Source organism: Penicillium canescens (assembly GCF_028828765.1).
Source record: "Penicillium canescens strain IBT 15451 chromosome Unknown utg000007l_segment0_segment0, whole genome shotgun sequence".
NCBI lineage: Eukaryota > Fungi > Ascomycota > Eurotiomycetes > Eurotiales > Aspergillaceae > Penicillium > Penicillium canescens.
Window position 1 is genome coordinate 216,205 of NW_026703969.1, and position 22,073 is coordinate 238,277.

General features: G+C 48.0%; 9 protein-coding genes across 9 annotated transcripts; 4 read left to right on the forward strand and 5 right to left on the reverse strand.

Annotated features, from left to right (window-relative positions):
- Positions 1 to 2,322: 2,322 nt before the first annotated feature.
- Positions 2,323 to 3,073, reverse strand: N7446_010525 (SGNH/GDSL hydrolase family protein; the record flags this gene model as incomplete). The annotated part of the gene is made up of 3 exons (XM_058519268.1): positions 2,323 to 2,503; positions 2,558 to 2,746; positions 2,814 to 3,073. 3 exons carry the CDS (start codon positions 3,071 to 3,073, stop codon positions 2,323 to 2,325), a joined length of 630 nt encoding a protein of 209 aa, XP_058368106.1.
- A 1,573-nt stretch (positions 3,074 to 4,646) lies between these two features.
- N7446_010526 (Hsp70 family protein) lies at positions 4,647 to 7,027 on the forward strand (the record flags this gene model as incomplete). The annotated part of the gene is made up of 7 exons (XM_058519269.1): positions 4,647 to 5,288; positions 5,345 to 5,405; positions 5,460 to 5,655; positions 5,762 to 5,968; positions 6,031 to 6,199; positions 6,258 to 6,750; positions 6,915 to 7,027. The coding sequence occupies 7 exons, from the start codon at positions 4,647 to 4,649 to the stop codon at positions 7,025 to 7,027; spliced, it is 1,881 nt and encodes a 626-aa protein (XP_058368107.1).
- Positions 7,028 to 8,842: 1,815 nt separating this feature from the next.
- Positions 8,843 to 9,154, forward strand: N7446_010527 (Phosphotransferase enzyme family protein; the record flags this gene model as incomplete). The annotated part of the gene is made up of 1 exon (XM_058519270.1): positions 8,843 to 9,154. One exon carries the CDS (start codon positions 8,843 to 8,845, stop codon positions 9,152 to 9,154), a length of 312 nt encoding a protein of 103 aa, XP_058368108.1.
- A 63-nt stretch (positions 9,155 to 9,217) lies between these two features.
- Positions 9,218 to 9,721, forward strand: N7446_010528 (Phosphotransferase enzyme family protein; the record flags this gene model as incomplete). The annotated part of the gene is made up of 1 exon (XM_058519271.1): positions 9,218 to 9,721. The coding sequence occupies one exon, from the start codon at positions 9,218 to 9,220 to the stop codon at positions 9,719 to 9,721; it is 504 nt and encodes a 167-aa protein (XP_058368109.1).
- A 721-nt stretch (positions 9,722 to 10,442) lies between these two features.
- On the forward strand, positions 10,443 to 12,098 carry N7446_010529 (RPD3/Clr6 family histone deacetylase; the record flags this gene model as incomplete). The annotated part of the gene is made up of 4 exons (XM_058519272.1): positions 10,443 to 10,625; positions 10,680 to 10,980; positions 11,043 to 11,584; positions 11,631 to 12,098. 4 exons carry the CDS (start codon positions 10,443 to 10,445, stop codon positions 12,096 to 12,098), a joined length of 1,494 nt encoding a protein of 497 aa, XP_058368110.1.
- A 423-nt stretch (positions 12,099 to 12,521) lies between these two features.
- On the reverse strand, positions 12,522 to 13,818 carry N7446_010530 (HNH endonuclease signature motif containing protein; the record flags this gene model as incomplete). The annotated part of the gene is made up of 4 exons (XM_058519273.1): positions 12,522 to 12,714; positions 12,817 to 12,869; positions 13,098 to 13,213; positions 13,296 to 13,818. The coding sequence occupies 4 exons, from the start codon at positions 13,816 to 13,818 to the stop codon at positions 12,522 to 12,524; spliced, it is 885 nt and encodes a 294-aa protein (XP_058368111.1).
- Positions 13,819 to 14,105: 287 nt separating this feature from the next.
- N7446_010531 (uncharacterized protein) lies at positions 14,106 to 14,345 on the reverse strand (the record flags this gene model as incomplete). The annotated part of the gene is made up of 1 exon (XM_058519274.1): positions 14,106 to 14,345. One exon carries the CDS (start codon positions 14,343 to 14,345, stop codon positions 14,106 to 14,108), a length of 240 nt encoding a protein of 79 aa, XP_058368112.1.
- Positions 14,346 to 17,405: 3,060 nt separating this feature from the next.
- On the reverse strand, positions 17,406 to 17,930 carry N7446_010532 (uncharacterized protein; the record flags this gene model as incomplete). The annotated part of the gene is made up of 1 exon (XM_058519275.1): positions 17,406 to 17,930. The coding sequence occupies one exon, from the start codon at positions 17,928 to 17,930 to the stop codon at positions 17,406 to 17,408; it is 525 nt and encodes a 174-aa protein (XP_058368113.1).
- A 2,389-nt stretch (positions 17,931 to 20,319) lies between these two features.
- N7446_010533 (uncharacterized protein) lies at positions 20,320 to 21,181 on the reverse strand (the record flags this gene model as incomplete). Its single annotated transcript, XM_058519276.1, has 3 exons — positions 20,320 to 20,512; positions 20,566 to 20,910; positions 20,970 to 21,181. 3 exons carry the CDS (start codon positions 21,179 to 21,181, stop codon positions 20,320 to 20,322), a joined length of 750 nt encoding a protein of 249 aa, XP_058368114.1.
- Positions 21,182 to 22,073: the final 892 nt, after the last annotated feature.

The following is a 22,073-nucleotide window of genomic DNA, read 5'->3' on the forward strand; positions in this document are numbered from 1 at the left end:
TCGCCACGGTGCAACACCGGCTCTGGAGACGAGCTGCGAAGATGTGGACCGATATGCACACCCTACCGGTAACTAATCCCCTCCGCAGGAGTACTGCTCAGATCAAGAAATTCAGAAGATACCACCGTTCGCCTTTGTATCAGGTCGCCGACGCGCTGAAGACCATTGAGATGGAAACCCTGGAAACCATCAATCCATTCACACTGGCACCGTGGGAAGAACGGGTGCAGAGCGATAGTTATGATGTACCGGAGACACAGACCGAAGCGGGCGGAGCCATGCGAATCGCGGTCAGCAGTTCGGCGCGGAATGAAATGGTAGGATTTGGCGTGGCGATTGAGAAGCAGCCACCTCGGTATCGAAAACCGAGGCTGAAAACTTTATCCGTCACGCTGGGCGCAAGGACCGAGCAGAACCCATACTCCGGCGAATTGGCAGCAATGGCATACGCACTGGGCACGCTACGGGGACTGAAACGGTGCAGGGTCACGCTGCTCACGAGCAACAAAGCCGCGGCTCTCACGCTGAAGAATCCTCGACAACAATCGGGCCAGGAACACATCTGCCAAACATACAAGCTGATCAAGAGACTACGGAAGCACGACAACCGCATCAGCATCTGTTGGGTCCCGACCAGCGAAGGTAATCAACTGCTAGGCCTAGCGAAAGAGCAGGCTCGGGCCGCGACGCAAGAGGATGCTACCCCGCAAGCGCAGGTCCCACGGATGAAGTCGACAACACTGAACATCTCACGACCCCAAGCAGTCCCCAAAAATTGCCTGCCAGAGAATGTAGGGAAACACTCCAAACGAGTGGATGCAGCACTCCCAGGAAAACATACCCGGCAGTTGTATGATCGATTATCGTGGAAAGAAGCGAGCGCGCTGGCCCAACTCCGGACTGGCATGGCTAGACTCAACGGATATCTCCATCGAATCAATGTCGCAGAGTCAGATCAATGCGCATGTGGACAAGCCAGAGAGACCGTGGAGCACTTCCTCTTTCGATGTCAGAGGTGGACCACACACCGGACGGAAATGCTGCAATGTACCCATACTCACCGAGGCAACATATCTTTTTTCCTAGGCGGAAAATCGCCTTTGGATGACCAGAACTGGAAGCCGAATTTGGAAGCAGTGCGAGCCACAATACGGTTTGCAATCGCCACGGGCCGACTCGACACCGCTTGACCGCGTCGACCAACACAGATTAACCCTACCCCGCCTCAACCCTAATCAAACCCCCACCAACTACCTTGTGCCAGAGACGGTAGACGCGCTTCAACTGCCGAGGATAGGATGTTGAACACTTGGAGAAGCGCCTTCAAGCAAGTCTACTAACAACACTAACCCACAAGGACCCGCTAAGATATTGACATCTGAGATGACATACACTGAAAGGAATTTTGTATGGGCTCCAAGGAGGCACAGCATTGGCTAAGGCATGTACATTTAGATCAGTGATAGTTGCCCTTTCGGCTCAGCCGCCGGGCGTTAATGAATTGTGTGTGTGTGTGTGTGTATGGGATGATCGTCAGACCCAAGGAACAAGCTCCGGAAATCAAGGCCACACAATGATTCCATGTGAATCCACATAAAATTACGGTATTACGACGCTGATGGCCGAAGTAAAGTAATGTGGAGGATCAAAACGGCTATGCGATTGGTGGAGGGTGCATAAGAAGAAATACCCTCGGATGGCTGCTGCTGCCAGGGATTACCTAGCGATTTTAGCCTCTGAAGTTTCAGTTGAGACACTATTAGATATAGGAATGGACATGCTTTGAGTACGAAGACTATGAAGGGAGAGATATCGAGGATCTTCATGCTGTTAGATGATATGTATAAGTTATGGGTCTGCATAGTAGGCTGAAATGTGAGAGGGAGAAGGTAGTAGGATTCAGCACCATGTTATAAGAGTCTGCAGATACGACATGCGATACTTATTAACAAGGTTTTTGAGTTGCTGATAGCTGATTCTTGCCAATTTCGTATCTTCAACAGCCTTACACGGTGACACAATCCCACAACAGTTCAACTACCTTGCACACATGCTACAAGAGTCTGACAAAGAATTAAAGAGTAAAAAGCCGAGACTAATGTCAAGCATGCCTGTGTTATACACAGAGCGAGCATGATATGTGGAACATTGCTGGTTCAATGCCGTCCATCAACAGAGGAAAGCAGTGGTGGGGATTTCCACCCGGGAAGTGGGGGAGGGATCCACAATCGTCGGAATAGAGAGTGGTCGTACTATTAAGGCATCGAGGCTCTGATTATTGTACTTTTGAATTCTCGTTCTGAAACACCTCTATGCTCTTAGCTATGCTTCACGTTCTAGGCCTTTTTCCTCCTTGAGCAAGTTCGCCAAATGTTCCCCTATCATACTCCCCATCAAGTCATAGCCACGAGCTGTTAGATGCAATCCATCATCAAAGATCTCCTCCCTGAAGTTCTCCGAGCCAGTATGGTACGGGATCTTGCTGTGTAAATCAAAGGCATGGCTATGGCAATTTAGTTTATCTTCCTGCGAATTAAGTTCGAAATTCGGGACTCACATTCGCTCAGACTGATGTGCCAGTATGTACGAATTCAACGTGGCTCGTCTTGTATCTAGCCTCTGAGATTTGGCCCCACATTCAGGTATGGTCAAGGCGAGCACTTTCGCGCCAGTAGAGAGAGCCACGTTCCATGAGTCTTGCAGAGCAGAGTATATCTTGTCGGGCTGGTTCCCGTATCCTAAGTCACTAAGAAAGATAAAAATTTTAGCAAACAATCGCAGTAATCCAATGAAAAGAAGAAAGTGAAGTATACTTGGTTCCACCGAGAACGACAACCCAGTCGTACCATCGCTTGGCGCATTTCTTTCGTATCCGAGACAAGAACACCCCCGGGGGGGATATCGCCAGATCACCTGGCATTCCATCCACATCAACTATGATTTCAGTGTTAGGGAACACTGCCTCAAGACTCTGCTTGAGTTTTCCGGCGTACGGCTGGTACTCGAGCCCGTAACTGTAATAACCCGCTGTCAGGGAGTCGCCGAAGCAAAGGAGGGACAATTTCTCTGCCATTTCCTCGTATCGCTCTGCTGAAAGGCCGCTCACTGGGGTCATAAGAGATTCATCGGATCATGAGGCTGGAGATTAGCTTGGTCGAGACTTCCAAAGCCAAAAATACGGCCCAACCAGACGCGCCGATTTGACGCGAGGCGGGAACTTGGGCCAACAAGCGTTACCATGTTCGGTCATGTGATGCTACTGTCATAGGAGGGACCTGTCCCCGCCATTACTTGCTTATTGTCCAATCGAGGAAATGAAGTGCAGAAGGGCGCTTCCGGATTGCTGGTATCACACCTGAGGAATGTGATATGGGATGCGGTACGTACCACGTAGATGTTGAGTAATCGTCCCCCAGTGTCAAGCTTAAGTTCAGACTCGAGGTCCACGTTTCGTCTATTCCAAGGATAATCAAGAGACAGGAAGCAACCCAAAGAGCACCGTGGAATTAATAGACACTTGTTTCTAACTGAGTGTATCACAGGGCTCCCTGTTTATACCGATGGTGTTTTATGCACACGGGGCGTATTATGTCGCTTGCACAATTCAAATCCACTGGCGCACTGAGCATCAATGGTCTGCGCGGCCGTGGCTATTTGGGATTCCACGGAAGCCGTAGCGCGGATAAGCCAAAAAGTGAGCAGCCGCGCGGGCTATATGATCCGGGTGGAATTCAAGGCTAGCATATTGGATTGAGGTCTGATTCGGTTTGTAGTTTGACAGCAGGGATGGACAGCTCTCGCCCTAACTGTGGGACATGATACCCTTGCAGTTTCTTATTTTGTTCCTGTCATATGATTTTCTCGAACCTTTTCCTAAGAAAACCCGGCTATTCCCATTCCGGTATGCATAGAGAGCGTGTGGCGAACAATAATTGGCTCTCAATGGCCGAAGTCTATACATTTACCAAGAGCCCTCCTATAAACTCGTGAAGGTCGTAACGGCAACAGCGGACACAATCCTATGCTCGAGTCATCCTTCATCTCCTCCGTATAGCCCGCAAGCACTCAGTCAGCACTGATAAATCTTTAAGCGCTTTACCTAGTGGGGAAGTACACTCCAGCGCGTTTCAAGACAGCCCAAGTTCTGTTCACCTCTCTCACCCAACCTTGGCGCTTGCAAAGCAGTGCCTATTGGAATCCTCAGTGACGGCGTAGGGGTCTCGCAGCGTATAATCTCTCTTCTGGACATGGAAAACATCGCTGAAGTCAGGGAGCCGCTGGCAGATCGTCATCGATGCTGTCTATCCTATAAACAATCACTCGTCGATTTGTATGTCTATTTGCGTGTTTTTCGACGCGATTTGCCAGATCACGCCGAGGGGGTTGGAGGATGGAAAGGGAGATGAATTGGCACGCGGCAACGCGAATCGGCCATCGAGTAATGTAAACGAACTGGTCAGCTGTTACCGTCTTCTTTGTCGGGTAGTCAACGGGACGGAAAGTAAAGGGGCGGTGCAAAGTCCGCAAATCCGAAATCACGTGATAGCATAGCATGCAAAACATTGGTTGGACCCCCTGGCGAAGCTGCTTTCCGCCGACAACCAATAACCCTGCATGACACCAGCTCGAGTCTTCACCTGCGCACCATGAGTGAAGAGCCGTCTCAATTGATAGTTGGGGTTGACTTTGGAACCACATCTTGTACCGTCAGCGTCGAATGGATGGGTAGCAAGGTTCCCCGTCTTCTTAAATTTCCAACCCACAACAACGCCAAGAACAATGAAGAACTTGACGCCATCCTTGCATGCTCGCCAGATAAATGGTATTACGGCGAAAACGCCCAATTTCGGCCAAATGCCGTTCTCTTTGAACATATCAAACTTGCGGCTATGGGGCGGAAGCCATATACGAGTCTGCTGAAGAGAGCTGTGCATGAGGCAGCGACGATAAACGGGACGGCCCTGACCATCTTGGATCTGTTTGAGAAGCTTTTTTCGTACATTTTTGAAGTTTTAGAGGAGCAATTCCCCAAATTCCCAGAAAGCAGTGTCTACTCGATGGGTCGACCTTTCCACGAAATCCAGAAAGCCTGTCGAGTAACGTATCCGGTGGAATACAACATTTGGCTCAGAATGATGCTCTTTGAGGCGGCACGAAAGGCGGGATTCAATGAGGTGGCCGGAGTCTCGGAGCCTTTGGCAGCTGCCCACTATATTGCATTTGAAAGTGAACGTGCTCGATTGCCTTCCCAAGCTATGTTAATCATTGATAGTGGCGGTGGAAGCACAGTAAGGCTGCGGACTCCCTTGATTCGCAGCTCATCATTGACTAATCTTCTACATAGGATGGGGCAACGGTATTTTTTGATGCTGAAGAAGAAGTCAAGTTGGCTTGCCCTACGGATGGTGGGAACTTCGGCAAACATTCGGCAAGAAGAGCCTCTGCTAACAGGTAGACAGGGTTTGATGGAGGAAGCCAGATGATCAATGACGCTGCGCGCACGTGGTTGCAGTATAAACTCCCCGACAATGTCTACTTGAAAGATGATGAATGGTGGCCGAGGATTTCCCGAGAGATCGAAGGTCATAAAAGAAGGTTCGATGCAACCACGGCTGTCGTCATCCAAATTGTGAACGAAAGCGTGTCGATAGAGATGTGAGTATATTCCCGTCCTACCCCACCTCTTCCCCCCCCCCCCAAAAAAACCAACCCAACCCGGCGCCCCTCCTAAATCAAGATTGTGATTGACTGGTGAGAATAGTGAGGAAATGAAAGAACTTTTCCAGCCCTTGATCCAGGGCATCCTGAAATTAGCTATGAGACAATATGCCGCGGCTAGCGAGAACGGCCATCCGCCTAGCGATTTCGTTCTTACTGGCGGGTTTGCGCGAAACAGCTGGGCTACTACCTATATTTTTTCGGAGGTGCAAAAGTTGATGCCTGGAATGAAATGTACCACCGAAGTTGCGTAAGTTATAACCGCTCCGTCTACCACCGATGATATTTCAATTTTGACCATGAAACATTTAGAGTCGAGACTGTGGCTCAAGGGGCGCTCAGATATGCGCGAAAGCCATTGAAGGAGGTCACCAAGGCTCGTGTGAATGTGGGACTATCTTACTTGGAGGACTGCACTCCAAGTGGGAGGCCCTTAGGAGGAGATCTGGTAAAAGACGCCATCGGCTGGGTTATCTTGAAGGTATGTTACTCGCAAAGTATGTTCCTTGGGAGATCTCAAACATTGTTAACTGTACCAGGGCGAAGCCGCTGGTGCTGAGAGTCGAGTGGTATTGATTAAAACCGTCTATCGGGACAAGCGGGAGCGGCCGAATGAATTCATCTCGTCCAAGGTCTGGACAACGACCGATGGTTTTGATCAAAAGATGATCCAGCCTAATAGCCGGAATGATTGGGACTGTCCAATCACATATCCACTTACTGGATTACGATCGGACTTAAACTGTATCGGCATCATCGAGGCCAAGATTCCACATGACAGATTATTTCCCGCCGGCAGCAAGCATGATCAGGTGGAAGCGCGATTCCTTTTCACCATTAGACCCAAGGACCAACTTCTTGAAACGACAGTCTCTCTCATATGTGACAATCACAACCAGTTATTGCTTGAAAAGTCCTATGTATCCGCCCCCACCTGGGTCCCTCAGTCAGAATTTGACGTCGAAAGAGACCGCCATGACGGTCACCAATCACCATCTCTCACAAGCGAACCCTCAGCAATCTCAGCAACAGGTAAGAAGCGAAAACGAAAAGCACCTGCACCGAAAAGGAACTTCGCAGATTCGCCTATGCCACGAGGGCCAAGGCCTGGCTCGGTGCTTCCGCCTCAATCTAGCTTTAACGATATACCACTGCCTCCAAGGCGAAGAAAAATTCGAAGGCTCGGGTCTCTAAAGCCACGTCGATCATTGTCGCCTGGTCGATCATTGTCGCCTCGTCGATCATTGTCTCTGTAACTGCTGGAGCACCTGTTTTGATGCAAATGTTCTGTCATCCCAAAACGCACTAATATAGTTAACAATGTGGTATCTAGTAACTAGTGCCTGGTACATACAGAGATGTTAAGTGATGACCTATTTATATTAGTACAAAAAATTTCGATTGATAATATCTTCGTAGCTTGTGACTTAGCATTTCCCCTTTTCTTACTGGGTGCGATGTTGGACTTCGGTTTCATTATGCTGTATCAACAGTAGCCCGTAAAGAGGGACAAAATCCGCGAATACTCTTTCTGCTACATGGGCAAGACACCTGCCCGCAGAGATACACTCAAAGGCAGTAATCATAGTCCGTTTTACGTTCGCACCTCGGTCTTTGGCCAGGTCGTCCCGGCCTACCAATACTTTAATGGAGCCTAAAACATCCAAGAGCATGTCCGTCTCGTCCATGTTATAGACGGATGGTCCAGCCCGGCTTAATAACGCGAAATCACTCTTGCACTTTCTTATGTAAACTGTGGCCTTGCCTCTTCCAATATATCGCTGACAATGTCCTCGCTTTCTCCTCGTCGTCACGTTTGTAGAAGGCCTGGGGATATTTCTTCGCTAGAAGGCGAGAAATTCCGTCAAGGAGAGGGATGGAGACGGGCGGGGAGCGACGGCTCATGGTCTCCCACGCTAGGGCACGTAAGAACTTGATGGGCAAGGGTTAGCCACTCTTTGATAACCATAGAGAATATGCCACCAAGGATTCTCGTCCTAGGGGGTGAGATACTGTTGAACGCCCATTTTCGAAATTTCTACTACTGCCACGCTGGCGTAAGGTAGAGCTTGTCACATAACTAGGTTTTGATAAGGCAGAGCAATTTTTAGGTTGTCCAAACTCTTCGGCTGGAGCGGTAAGCCCAGGTATTCAGAAGATGTCCAGAATAAACATAGAAATGAAGATGTGGAAAAATGAAGATGTGGAAGAAGAATATATCCTCTGAAATTACCTTGCAAGGCACACAGCGCAACCATAGTAGACGACTCCATTGAGATCGAGTGTTGTAGGTAAAGCATGAAAAACGGGGTGCCAGATTGCCCCCTTGTCTTTGGCATTCACTGGCCAGTTTGTCGTATTTGCAGAAGGCATACAATCTGTTGTAGGTAAGGTACCTGCCTATGGCATTGATTAAGCATTAGTGAGCGGTAGTCGAACGGTGGAACGAGATAGTCAGAATCGGGGAAATTCAATGCATACGATGAGAAGCTATTTAGCTCGGTTTTTCGAGGTATTGTCAATGTATTAGGGTCTCAGTGATCAATATCAAGTTCCTCCGCGCTGAGATATAGCTTTTTACCGTGCGAACATTCGCCAGACAGAACTCCAAGTTATTGCCTAGTAGCTAATACAGGTAGCAGGTTGATAATGAGTTCAAATTAAGGATGAAGTATGGGAATCAACTGAAAGTGTGGGAACCTAAGATCGATGGCCAAAGGAAAACCGGCAGGGTAGCAAAATTCCTCAAAGGCAGGGAGATAACCTGAAAAATAGTGAAGCGCCACAAGAATAAAACCAACACCCAATTGGCGACACAGATTGGCCAGTCCTGTCCACAAACCACTGCGGGGTAAAGATAATGTATATTGAGGTGTATGCCTGCGTTTCTTGTCTAGCCAACTCCTATGTAGTTCGTGGAAAGAAATATGTGTACAAGGCATCGCATCCCTCCAAGTCACGTGTTAGAAAGTGTCGACTCGGAAATTACATGATCTTACCACTAGCCTAAAGGGTGTACACCTTACTTAGGTAGGATAGGTCTGACAGGAACTCTTGCAGCACTGGGCTGCATCCTCAACTTGCCATCGACTGTTCCATTCCGCGAGACGTCGCCCATCCAACTATGCATTTCTCACTTCCTTATTATCGCGATGCTGGTCAATTACCAGGGCCTCTCCCTGATCAGAGTGAGATTAAACGGGCAACACGAACCCTCCCCAAGAGATCAGATTACGGTGGGCGCCTAGTCGTAATCAGAGAGAAATATGTTGTGAAATATGGCCCGCTTGTGACCGAAAATGAGGGATATACTCTACTTTTTGTTGAAAAACGGCTCAACATCGCAGTGCCACGACTCTACGCCATGTACCGCGATCGGGACATCCTGTATATCGTCATGGAATACATTCCCAGCATTTCTTTAGGGATGGCGTGACCTTCGCTCACCGAGGCAAATAAACATTCGATTGTTGGACGACTGCGATGCATCTTTGATCAGATGAGAGCGCTGCCATCGCCCGGATTTTATGGCAGCGTCAACCGAGGACCCGTTCCCCATAGGTATTTCTTTTCCCGTGAAAAAGACGCCGCTGTTACCGGTCCTTTTCATACAGAAGAAGAATTCGGAAAAGCCATCGCACTTCGCTCAAAAACTATGTGGAGCGAATCGAATGGTCATAGCTTTCTCTCCGACTATCTTGCTCGCCACCTCCCATTGGCACTTTGCAATCATCCACCTGTATTCACCCACGGAGATCTCTCCAGGGAGAATGTTCTTGTCCGAAAGGTCGTCAATCCTGTCACAAATGAAGAGGAGTATGAAGTAGTTGCTCTTGCAGACTGGGAAGCAGCTGGATGGTATCCTTCGTACTGGGAATACTCTCATATCTTCCCTCTGTTGCAGTGGGTCGATGACTGGCCAGAATATGTTGAGAAGATTCTCGATCCCTTGCCGCTGGAGGGTGCCATGATGCGGGTTGTCTTTAGTGCCCTGGAGTTTTAGAGCGAGATAATACCGTGTTGACCCTGGTGTCTTTATCCGGTGACAATGAAAAACTTGATTGGTGTGATTTGATCTCAAGTTATGTTCTAACTTAAAGTTTGATAGCTGGGGATTTGACTATGCTCCAAGAAGGACTGATTTCATTTACTTTAAATGAGTGGTTTACAAGCTGCCTTGTCCCATGGAGTCCTTGCGGTCTATGCAATGTGATGCGGTGATGGGCTTTCTGCTGACTAAGTCGCAGCTTTTCCACTTGAAACAGGCAAAGTATCACTGAGAGACTATGAACGAATTGGTACATCCTTCCATGATATTGGAATGAATGTACCTAGTGAGCATTATTTTATCGCGCGACCTGGGGATTAATCAACTGACATGACCAAGCCATAGAGCTGTGCTCGGCCAAGGCGGTGTGCTTTTTCGTCCATTTTGACTCCTACCCACGCCACGATTCTCTCCCAGTTTCGAAATCTCGAGGCCTCAGCTAGGACAGAGTGGCTCCCTTCATGATATTCCTGTTGCCTGCCTTCAGTCCGCGAAACTTGGTGATATGGGTCTTCTGCTGATTTTACGTTTCTGAGAGTATTTCTAGATTACGCCTACAATTCCCCTGACCGCGTACCGCATATTTCTATCTCCATCCCCCATTCTCCAAATTTTATGTACCTGTACCTTTGAAACTACTTCCCACTGTACTCGTTGCCCTCAATAATTTCGCGACATGGCCGCGGAACCAATTTCTGACCAGCGTCTCGGGCCTAAGAACAAGAAAGTTGCCTATTTTTACGACTCCGATGTGGGCAACTACGCCTATGTTTCGGGTCACCCCATGAAACCCCACCGCATACGCATGACACACAGCTTAGTTATGAACTATGGGCTCTACAAGAAAATGGAGATATATGTGAGAGTTCTTTTCTTCTCTCGCTTTGCCATTGGCTAACGCACGACTTATCAGCGTGCAAAGCCTGCTTCAAAATATGAGATGACTCAGTTCCACACGGACGAGTACATTGATTTCTTGTCCAAGGTTACACCAGACAATATGGATCGTTTCTCGAAAGAACAGAGCCGATACAACGTGGGTGACGACTGTCCAGTCTTTGACGGCCTATTCGAGTTCTGCGGAATTAGTGCTGGAGGCAGCATGGAAGGCGCAGCACGGCTGAATCGCAACAAATGTGACGTCGCTGTCAACTGGGCTGGTGGTCTGCATCACGCTAAGAAAGGTGAAGCGAGTGGCTTTTGTTACGTGAATGGTAAGTTCCTTACCCATAACAATGCCCTCGCATGTCCTGTCTCTTGAACTGAAACTTTCCAGACATTGTCCTTGCAATCATTGAGCTTCTACGCTTCAAGCAACGAGTCCTTTATGTCGATATTGATGTTCACCACGGCGATGGGGTCGAAGAGGCCTTTTACACGACCGATCGCGTCATGACTGTTTCGTTCCACAAGTACGGCGAGTACTTCCCCGGCACCGGTGAGCTTCGTGACATCGGTGTAGGGCAGGGCAAACACTACGCAGTCAATTTCCCTCTGCGTGATGGCATCGATGACGTCTCATACAAGAGCATCTTTGAGCCCGTTATCCAGGGTGTAATGGATTGGTACCGGCCGGAAGCTGTGGTCCTACAGTGCGGTGGTGACAGCTTGTCTGGTGACCGTTTGGGTTGCTTTAACTTGAGTATGCGTGGACACGCCAATTGCGTCAACTTTATCAAAAGCTTTGATCTACCGACCCTGATACTTGGCGGTGGCGGCTACACCATGCGCAACGTTGCTCGGGCCTGGGCTTATGAGACCGGCATCCTCGTTGGAGAGGGCCTTGGATCGGATCTACCTTACAATGACTACTATGAGGTAAAACAATCTCTTCTTGGTAAGAATATGAAGCTAACGGGCTCAGTACTTTGGTCCTGACTATGAACTCGATGTCCGTCCTTCCAACATGGACAACGCCAACACTAAAGAATATCTGGCCAAGGTTTGTAACAAGGTCATGGAAAATCTTAAGCGCACGACCTTTGCTCCTTCAGTTCAGATGACAGATATACCACGGAATCACATGTTGGATGGTATGGATGATGAGGCCGATGACTTTATGGATGACCTTGACGAGGACGAAAACAAAGACAAGCGGTTTACCCAACGACGATTCGATAAATACACGGAGAAGGCGGGCGAGCTTAGTGACAGTGAAGACGAAGAAGAAAAAGTTGCCAATGGTATTCGCCGCCAGTCGGGTACTATACCTTGCCGTAATCAAGTCAGTTACCGAACCCTGGACCCGGAGTCTAGGCCAGACTTCAATTGGACCATAACGCAGGATACTTCGTCTGCGGGTGATACGGACATAAATCTCGCTCGCGCTTGACGCACTGTTGACGAATCTAGAATCATCGCAGGCGCTTCCAATACTTTTTAAAGGTGCAAGATGGCCGGCGATGTTCTCAAATATCATTGATAGCGTCCAGACCCTTCTTGTTCCGACGTAATGTTCAGAGTTGGCGTATGAGCCATAACAAGGAAAAGCACAATTTCACTTCGATTCTCCGGTTCATTCGTTATCTCTTACCAAATTAGCCTCTGATAGGTAGGCTGGCATCAGGTCGGCCTCTGGGATGGCATCTGCTTTGAGCGTACGTGCGGGAAAGGCTTTAGCTTACAAGAAGCTGATCCATTTCCTGAAGACGGGCTGGAGGAGAGACAGCGAGGGTTTCGTTGTCATGAACTTGCCCGATGGTTTCTCTTGTAATATATGATTTGCTGCAAGATGGCGAAAATGCGAGTTGCTTAGCTAATGTGGCTTTTCAAATTCTGGGCCTACACTGGGGACCTTGACGCACTGACCAAGAAGTACAGGATCGCGGTTGACCATATCGGCTAGCTCGTCACTGTGTTCAGCAGCATTGTCCCTCTCATGCCATTTCTCAAACAGTTGCAGGTCTTGACCAATTTGAAGCTGGCATACAGAGCGGGCTATGGGGCAGCTATCTGTTAGATCGTGTATCAGAAAGTGCGATCAGATTGGGATTTACTTGGTTCATGCATAGTCTAGCAATGATATCCCATGAATTCTCAAAACGGCTTACTAGAGCACACGCAGCCAGATAGCACTGCAGTTGTTGATAATTGTTTCGATAGGCTGTTGCGAAGCCGCGTTAATTGCCTTTCTTTTCATGGATACTCTGTTGCTAGACAGCCGTGCGGGGGTTCACTGTACAAGATTGGAAAATTATGGCTCTATTGTTGAAGTGTTAGCCACGAAGTCTCTCGCTTGTTGGCTATGATGGTAATAGATCACTCATACCTTTGTACCAAAAGGCCATTGCTTCATAACGTGGTCCCAAATGTATGTTTGACCTTAACTAACCCCTCTAGAGCCCTGCCGGACTCGTCGACCTCGGCGGTGTCCGTAGAAGGTGACTGCTCCCTGATGTTCGTCGCCGCTTCCGACATGGGCTTGCACTCCGGCTCTCTCGGGTAACTCTGGTAGTTGCATTTGTAAGGTCATCAAACAATAAGAACTCCTTGCCGGCTTATGTCAAGCTTTTTCGTTTTCGAGATCTACCTCTATCCTCTTCTTCCTCTTCATCATGATCCTCGCTATCTGGTTCCTCCAGCACAGAGCCATCGTCGACCTCGTTTCTCGGGGCAGATCTTGACCTCTTTTTGGGACTTTGACTCCTATTATTTGCCCTTGTAGATAACGTGGAGAACTTTCGTTGATATTCATCCGGAGCCATCTCTCGAACCTGAACTTCGGCTAAGCCCTCGTAATCGACGAGAATCAGCTTCCTCGGTACTCTTTGGCTCAGGAAAGGGCTGTTGGAAAACACAGCGAGGGCAAATCGACACAAGAAGAAATGCCGTGATACACCAGCGAGCGGCTGCAACTCAAGGTTATGATATCGCTCCTGAATCTCCACTACCGAAGAGTTCCACAACACATGAACAACCCATTTTCCTGCTTTAGGCACAATCGCAAATTTGTGGTCATCCCACATCTTATGTAAGTCGCGACGTAGCAGAATGGTGTTGTCGGCGCATCTAGTGTCGACACCTTGGCCGGGGTTGACTGTGTGCAGGAACATACTTTTACGCTGCCACTAGTCGCTCTGCGCGGCGGGTATAATATGCGTAGTCTCATTTGGAAGAGCCGATGCCGTGATACGGCAGCTGATATCGCGGCGAATGGCGTCGTCAGCTGAGCTTGTTAGGATCGGCGCGGACGAATACAGAGAAGGGAGAGAGACCGGACAGCGGAAGTGATCGAAGGTGGGCACAACTGGGTATTTTTCATCGTCTTCTATACAGAAGTAGTATCGGCCATGTGGAAGCACATCATCAGGACCAGCGGAGAGTCTGGGCCCGTTTCTGCTCAACGACAGCCATCCCAGCGACAGTTGGTGAGAATGGCACAGGCTGTGTGCGCAGTTCCATGGTGGACCCCACCAGTGTCAAATGCGGGAAGAGTCAAGAGAATATTGTGGCTGTCAGCGTAACCGGGGTGGAGGAAGAAGACGAGCGGCGCAGTTTGTGCGGTGTTGTCTAATGGTTGGTGGCGAGGTTTCAAGAAAAGCGGCGGGCTGATGCTCGGGGTAATTGTTTGCTTGTTCATCATTATGGTCCCAGGAATGAGTAATATAGCTCGGAGAATAGACCTGTTACTTAGTCGTTCATCATTTCTCTTTTGTGGTGGATTAAGTAGGCCATGATACCATAGCGCCCCTTAATGTTGGTTTGGGCGGGGGGCGTGTCACCTTGTCAACCACCATTCATAACCCATGTCACGTGAAAAGGGTCGTGATTTTATCCACCTTGTCGGCATGGATATCCCCCGGATACCGGGAAGGACAATTCGCACAGATCTAATCCCTCTTCCGAAAGCAACGTCGTATCAGGACGTGTCTACCGACCAACGCGGCCACCACGCGGACGGCCGATGTATGAACGGTGTCTGCCACACTATCCCTCGTCTACTCTTTCTGTCCCGGTTTCTGCTGCCTCACTAGGGGCTATTACGTGGTGTGCTTCTTCGAAAGATGTCCATGCGCTCACCAAGGCGTGAGCAGTATTCATAGGCTGTTGGTGACGGTAGTGTACAGAGGCCCAGGAAGAAACGAGAAAAAGAACATCGATCCACTTTCCTTAGTCCCACCTGTCGTCCAAGGGTAAAGTAATTGTTCTAATGTAGGGGAGTTTAGCGTCGGGTGTACAAAATTTGTACTTTGCCCTTTCATTCGAGGGCTGTTAGAAATAAGAAAGAAGGACACAATCTTCGCTCATAGTTGCGCAAAAATATAGATTTCGAACCTCACCGTTACGTTTTTACTCTAAATATAAACTATTTGATCGTGTAACCCTAATCAAGCACTATGAGTACATAAAAAATACGTTGAAAATTATTAAAATACAAGGGTGTTCCCTCTTCCAAGTTTTGCTACATCGACCGCAAAGAGCCTCGTTACCATTGACAATAGAGTATAGTTATTAAAAAAAGGTCAATCGACGATATGGTATACTTTGGAGTGATGCTGCCCATAGAGGATGAATCCAGTGAACTTTCCGTATCCCAATCCCCTGCCATTTGATACTCAGCTAGCTGATACAGCATTGCCTCTACCGTGGGATCTAATTTCAAAGCCTTATGGATCACCATAAATCGCGCGATCTTGATCACCTTTGATAGTATAGGTGGATAGCCTTCCGCCGTACGCCAGCCAGCCTCGCCGCGCCCGAGCACTGCCATGGCGCAGATCAGCGCGCTTTCATAGTCCTCGACCTTAATTTCATGGTTTAAAAGCTCAATACAAAATTTGAGACACGCTGAATCAATGGGTGCGAGCTGAAACGATGACACGGTGCTGTTTTGTGCTCTATTCGCTCTCGATTCGCTCTCGATTCGCTGACGATTCGATGGGTGGGCTGATCCTCGATGTCACTCTCCGAATGCTCGCTATTATCGTCTGAATTAGCCGTGGCTCAACTAGCCCTAGCTGGGCTGGGTGATGCTCCCGTCTGGGCTAGTCTCCAAAGCGAGTCCCACGTGGCTCGCTGGCGCTTAGTGAATTTATAATTTGGACTGGCCCATTCATGCGTAGCCTGCGTACGAGTGGAAAACGTCAAAATTTGCTGCCACGGTATGGTGTGTCTCTCAATGTTATCGGCATCTATGTACGCTTCTAGTGGCTGGTGCGGCAGTCGGTCACGCTCCGTACGTACGGCTTCGTTGCGAATTGTAGGGCTAGTTTTTGTACAAAACCAACTGGCTAATTCCCGCGACAGCGGCTATTACATCCTATATAGTGCTTGCCGCCATTGCAGTCGGATCGGATAAATCAGCGTCGGGTGCTTGGAGGCAGTCAATAAGGTGCTGGGGGTCGATTCCACCGAGGTAGACGGCCCGCTGCGTACGACGTAGCCATGGATTCGCGTCATCACGGTCGCCAGCTTCAATTAGCTGAGGTAGCTCACTTCCCTCCGTGAAAGCTAGTTCGATTGCATCAATAAGCCGGTCGCCGACCTTGGTCGCGGGCATTAAATCGGCCTCGGCAATAGCCTCCGCCCCGAGCGTACGCACCCGAATATAATGAGATCCAGTACGACCGGGAAACGCTCGCTGGCATCGTACGACGCGCGTAAATTGCTAGTTTTGCTGCTCGGCTCGGCTGCCGATAAGCCTTGCTGCCGTCGACGGCCGCTATAGTGAGACGGTGCGAGCTGCTCACGCCAGTGCTTACGCGTGGTGCTAGCTTTCCTACCGATAAATTGACAAAACTGACCCTTTTCACAAAGAATACCATCTAAGAAAACTTGAATTGGCTGGTCTACGACGGTCGGGGGCTGCCATTCATCGCATTCATACGCCCGGTCGGAGGTTTGCACAACGTGCGTAATTTAACGTGCCGTATGCATTGGAAGGCGATCATTAGGTGATTGAAGGTGTCGTAAGACCTCTCTCGGTCTAACAACGTGCTCGCATCGCTTACAGACGAGAACTGGGTCAGTCGAAGGTTGGTGGAAAAATTGGCTTGCCATAGTTGACTAGTGTAGTATATATATCGTACAATAATGAATTGCATGAATCGTGTTGAGATTCATGGCCTCATCAGGCATAAACCACCTCGTTGGCCTTGACCTACATGCGTACTAGTATCATTCATCGTATCTCCAGTTTCAACAATGTAAATATATATATCCACAACAATCTTGTTCATTCAATGAACAAGAATTATCATATCATCATTCCTACCGGAATCCACCTTGGGTAAAAACAATAGTTTTTCTCTACCATCTCAATTATTAATTAATCGAACATTAACTTGGATAAAGTAGTATGTTGAAACTGGAGGGAAATACGATGAATGATGCTAGGAAGCTAGCTAGTACGCATGTATGTCAAGGCCAACGAGGTGGTTTATGCCTGATCTCTCCTCCATGGAGGAGAGATCCTATTTAATGAGAAGCATTTCTCCTGAACTATACTCTACATGGTAGGTCAATGCTGATCATGAGCTTCATGCTTGGCGAAGCAGGCATTTCATGCCTGGAGATGCCTGGAGAGGCCATGAATCTCAACATAATACTCACTTTCTGTAAAGATCGCGCTTCGCCCCCCCAGGCAGAGCCTGGGGCCCCCAAATTCTTCATAACAAAATATACACATATATACTAGTATTCACCAGTACGAGTATTCACCAGGACATTTATCAAAACAATAGTCCACATTACCTGGGTCACAGTCAAGCCATGACTCCATTCCAAACCAGTCACGATGGCGGGGTACAGCCCGCTCATCCATAAGATGATCCCAAAATTGTTCCGGATCGTCAATTGAAGACACATGCAACGAACGACACTCGTTGGGCAAAGCATTAAAGACGTTACCCGCCTGTTCAACACTCAAGTCAATAAACGTGAGAATATTAACCATAACATGGTAATGAATGAGCTTCTTCTCATCCTGCTCACGGCGACCAAGATATAACGCCTTCGGGTAACCGCTACGTTTCAGCATATCGCGAAACGCTTTTTCAAACTCGTCCATCGACGAGATTGAGCATTCAACATATCTCAATTTAACCCAATGCCAATCGAACCGATCGGTATCGTTCTTCGTAACTTTATGCGGAACTAGATCAGTTCCCAGCGATTCGGAGAATTTTGACGGCCGGTACTCGACAACAAATTTTGGCTCCGACATTTTGATATCCAAAATATTAAACACTCTAAGAGGGGAACACCCCTCCTTTTATACCAGGCACAGCACCCTGTGCCACAAATTACTTAAGGGTAATTTCCCTCGACTTACCGATCGAGCCATGAAACACGAATAGCTCGTATGGTGCTAAAAATAACCCCCACATCTTGGTGGTGTGCTTACTCACCGTAAATCTAACCTACGAGGCTGTATCAGCCTGGTGCCGTAAGCATTAGCGTGAGCACCCGTGCTCACGTGTTATCACCTTGGACTTCGTCCTTTTGGCACGTCGTGCCAAGAATCTCCCCTTCTTGTAATTTTACCAGGCTCTCAGGCTTTTGCCAAGAATCGCCGTTTTGGGTGGCGGTCAGTCCCTGACCGCACTCTTCCGAGTGGAAATACCGTCTCGTTACCCGAGACTTACATAACCCTTTCGGGATAGCTTACGCTACATCCTCCTATCGCCGGGGGTCACTCCCCCTTACCGGGGGGCCCCTCCCGTATCCAAATTTCCCTCAAAGGGGAAATAAACTTGAGACTCAGGCTCAAGATTTTTGGGGCAATGTTATATATCCAAGTGGATCCAAAAGGTTGTCCAATCATATCAACCCTCGATCATTGTCTGATCGAACATCACCTCGAGTAAACTGCAGTTTCCCATCAACTCTTTTTTATCAAGCAAAAACATTACCTTTCGTAGAGTAACACTTTCGTGGTGTAGGGATTCATCCCCCCAGGCAAAGCCTGGGCCGTCCCCTTCAATCAATAATACGAAACTGCTAGGAAAATGAATTTGTACCGAGAAATATATACATTCATGAAGTTCAAGCACATATTAACAACTATCAACATATATGCCAAATTAATACCAATGCCCTCAGCCATCGAGAAAACCTAGTCATGCTTGTCCCATTAATTCTTTCAAAAATTGGGGAGGGAATAAACAACTCATCATCGTTCATAACATTCGCAAACCAAACAAATGTCTGTAATATCCATCTGCGTCGTAGCCATGCAAAGCGTGACAACAACAAGCACAGACGTCCTTCGCAACGTCTAGTAACAATTCTGACATCGACTGAAACACTCAAATCCGTTTGTCGCTGCAACTCTGGATCAGGCGACTTAGGTGACTGACTCGCGGGTGTGAACTTGCTGCCTGCGAAATACTCTCGCCCCATTCTAAGAATGAGAAATCATCCGGGCGAAGCCCTACGCCCTCGAAAGGGATGAGTTTACTCTAGCCAAGCTAATATCTTTTTTTTTTTTTTTTTTTCCAATTTTGTTCGGCTTTCTAGAATTAGGTCTCGACGAATATCACCGGGAACATCGTCATGGCCGTCTAGGATGCCACCTTCACCGACATAGTCGATAAGTCGTTCTACATGTGAGTCCTGAGTTTGTAATGTCATTTGTCCTTCGGGTCCTCCCAGCACCAGTCAGCCTTATATGGACATGAGCGGACATCACATCGCATGAGCTCATACACACGTTCCTAAGTCGAAGGTTGTCCAGGACCTTGAGATTTTGCTATGTTTGCGCTGTTTGTTGCGTTTGCGTGAAATGTTCTAAGAGTTCCAGGCTTCTAATTATAGGTCCTTGTATCTACCTTCATAAAGGCTAAAACAAGAAAGGAAAAGAAAAATAAAAATAAAAATAAAAATAAAAATAAAACCAAATTCTTGCGGTGGGGATCGTCGTGTCCGCCATGTGATTGGCTCCAAGGCGGGTTCTTTCCCCCGTGTCTATTATGGACAATCGAAAAAATCGTCAATGCACAAACAAAATTTACTAGCCAAAATTAGAAATCGATCGAAACAGTCACTCACTTCAATGTCGTAATCTATTTAGTAAGGGCTGCCATAGATAAGGGCCCGTATATAGCGACGACCCGTTAGTCGTGCGTAACACCTAACAGGCCCATTTTCCCGTACCCCATGAAAACATCTCCGATTTTCAATCGCCTGTTTCTCGAGAACTAGTAGGCTACGCATGCTCCAATGAAAATAGGAGATATTTGAGATACTCTACTATAACTTGCCAAAATTTTAGACCGATCAGAGGCCTCTAGACTTTGGTAGTCAGGCGACGAATTTCACTTGCAGTCAGGCGTACGACCCACTTTTCCTGCCATAGTCAAGGGAAAACCCTAGCCTGCAGTCTGCCAGACTGCAGGCATCCCGTGGGATAGGGTCACATGAGAGTCTATTTTGAGGTAAACTAGCGAGATTTATGCTACTGTGGATAGTAATGAGACATCCAAGGATATCTTGCGGATGCGGATGGGAAACGGCATCCGCGTTTGCGGATTTGCTGCTGTCTAATCGTGCATATTGCTGCCTTAGTATTCCACTCGATTCTAGATATGTCATATATAAATGCGAAAATTCGTCTATTCACCCTTGACCTTCTGCACTTTATACACCCAAACATAGCAAAACGGATATATCGTCTCCGGAAGCAAAGTCAAGACCATAATGGCAATACTCCATGGCGAGGCAACATATTCCCAATTCTGGGGCACATTCAAGTATCGCCAGATAAACACCCCGTAGGCTAGATAGCAGCCTAAATATCGAGTTATCCTGCATCTATTAGCTATACTTTGATGCTGTGGTAAAACGAAAGTGAAACCCACCACATCTCCAACGAATGCCCCCTCGTCCCCTCCTCCGCATACAACGAATGCAAACAGACCCAGCCGATGGGAAGTTGAAGGAGAATACCCGTCCAGTACGCTGTGACTTGTTCGCGATCATCTGGGTAGAGGGTCGTTAGCCATTTCAAGCCGGCTATACCCAGGAGGAGACCGATGAGCATGTTCCGGATGAGTCGGGGTCGGTGCTCTGCGCGATGGACGTGCTTAAGGATGACTGCGACGTAGCCAAAGTCGTGGATGAACCAGGCGAGAAAGCCTACTCGCTCTACGGTTGTAGATGTGGTGGTGAAGGCGTAGAAGAATTCGTAGGCCATTGTTAGGCATCTGGTTGGGTTGTTAGTAGGTGTTATACGATGCGATTAAAATATGGGGGTGGGCATTACAGATACTGGACACTGCCATAGCTCGATCCAGGGACTCGCTGGTCTTTATATGCGCGGAATGTGCAGAATAAATAGCAAAGAACGTAGAGAAAGCCGCAGGAAATAATCAGCCCATCTTGAACGTAGAGATAGCTCTCTGGTGGATTCAGTCGCAGGTCTGCGGGTTGTATAATCAGATGCTGGACTTTATTCGCTAAATCGAAATCAGACATTTGAACTGTACAGTGTATATTTTATCTTGCGACTCTCACCTTGCGATACATTGTCGTTCTTGGATTTTATAAGCGCTGGCAGCACCGGAGTCTGCGTCAGCTGGCAGAGCGGGTGGGGCTAGCGCTCGGACTAATGACATCATCAACGTTAATGCTTTTCAAGAAAGGTACATTGCCATGGCCAGTAAGATGTAAACAGCGAAGAAGGATCATGCACAGCATTTCTTGGAGTTTGGAGTCTGGTTCGTCGATCTGAGGTGGGGTTTAGGCAAAAACATATTTTTGTGGATAGCTTTGGGTGGTGGACGTGTTTTCCATGGGATGATCTTGTCATATCTTTTAATGAAAAAGGTTCAAAATAGGAAAAAAAAATGAAGATTCCAAGAAAATTCTGGAAAGCCAGATAGAGGCGGTGTCGATCGAGTGACTGACATGATGTGCGGCCTCAGGCGAAGACACTAGTCTGTGTACGTGCGGTCCATTCACACGATCTGGGGGCATTGATAGGGACACCATCCTGTTGGATCCTGATGGTATTGTCGTGTCACCTAATACGCACTATTCATGCATTAGGGTTAGACCTGTACCTATATAAATACTGGGTCACAGAACTCAACACAACCATCATACACATGCTACGAGACATCTACTTCCGTTAGGTTCCAGACTATAGCACTAGAGCGGGTTTAAGCCGGCAAGCCGGTGAGCCAATCGACCTACTGAGGGCAATTTCATAGCAGTGACGGTTCGAATTGAAGATGTTCCATTTGCTTTTCATGCAAAGCCACGCCCAGAGAGAAATGAAATAGTTCATGATGATGAAGTCATTTGCCCGATGTAGCTCGCTCTATGTATATGCTGCTATGCGGGAGTGCTGCCAGGCCCGCCGACA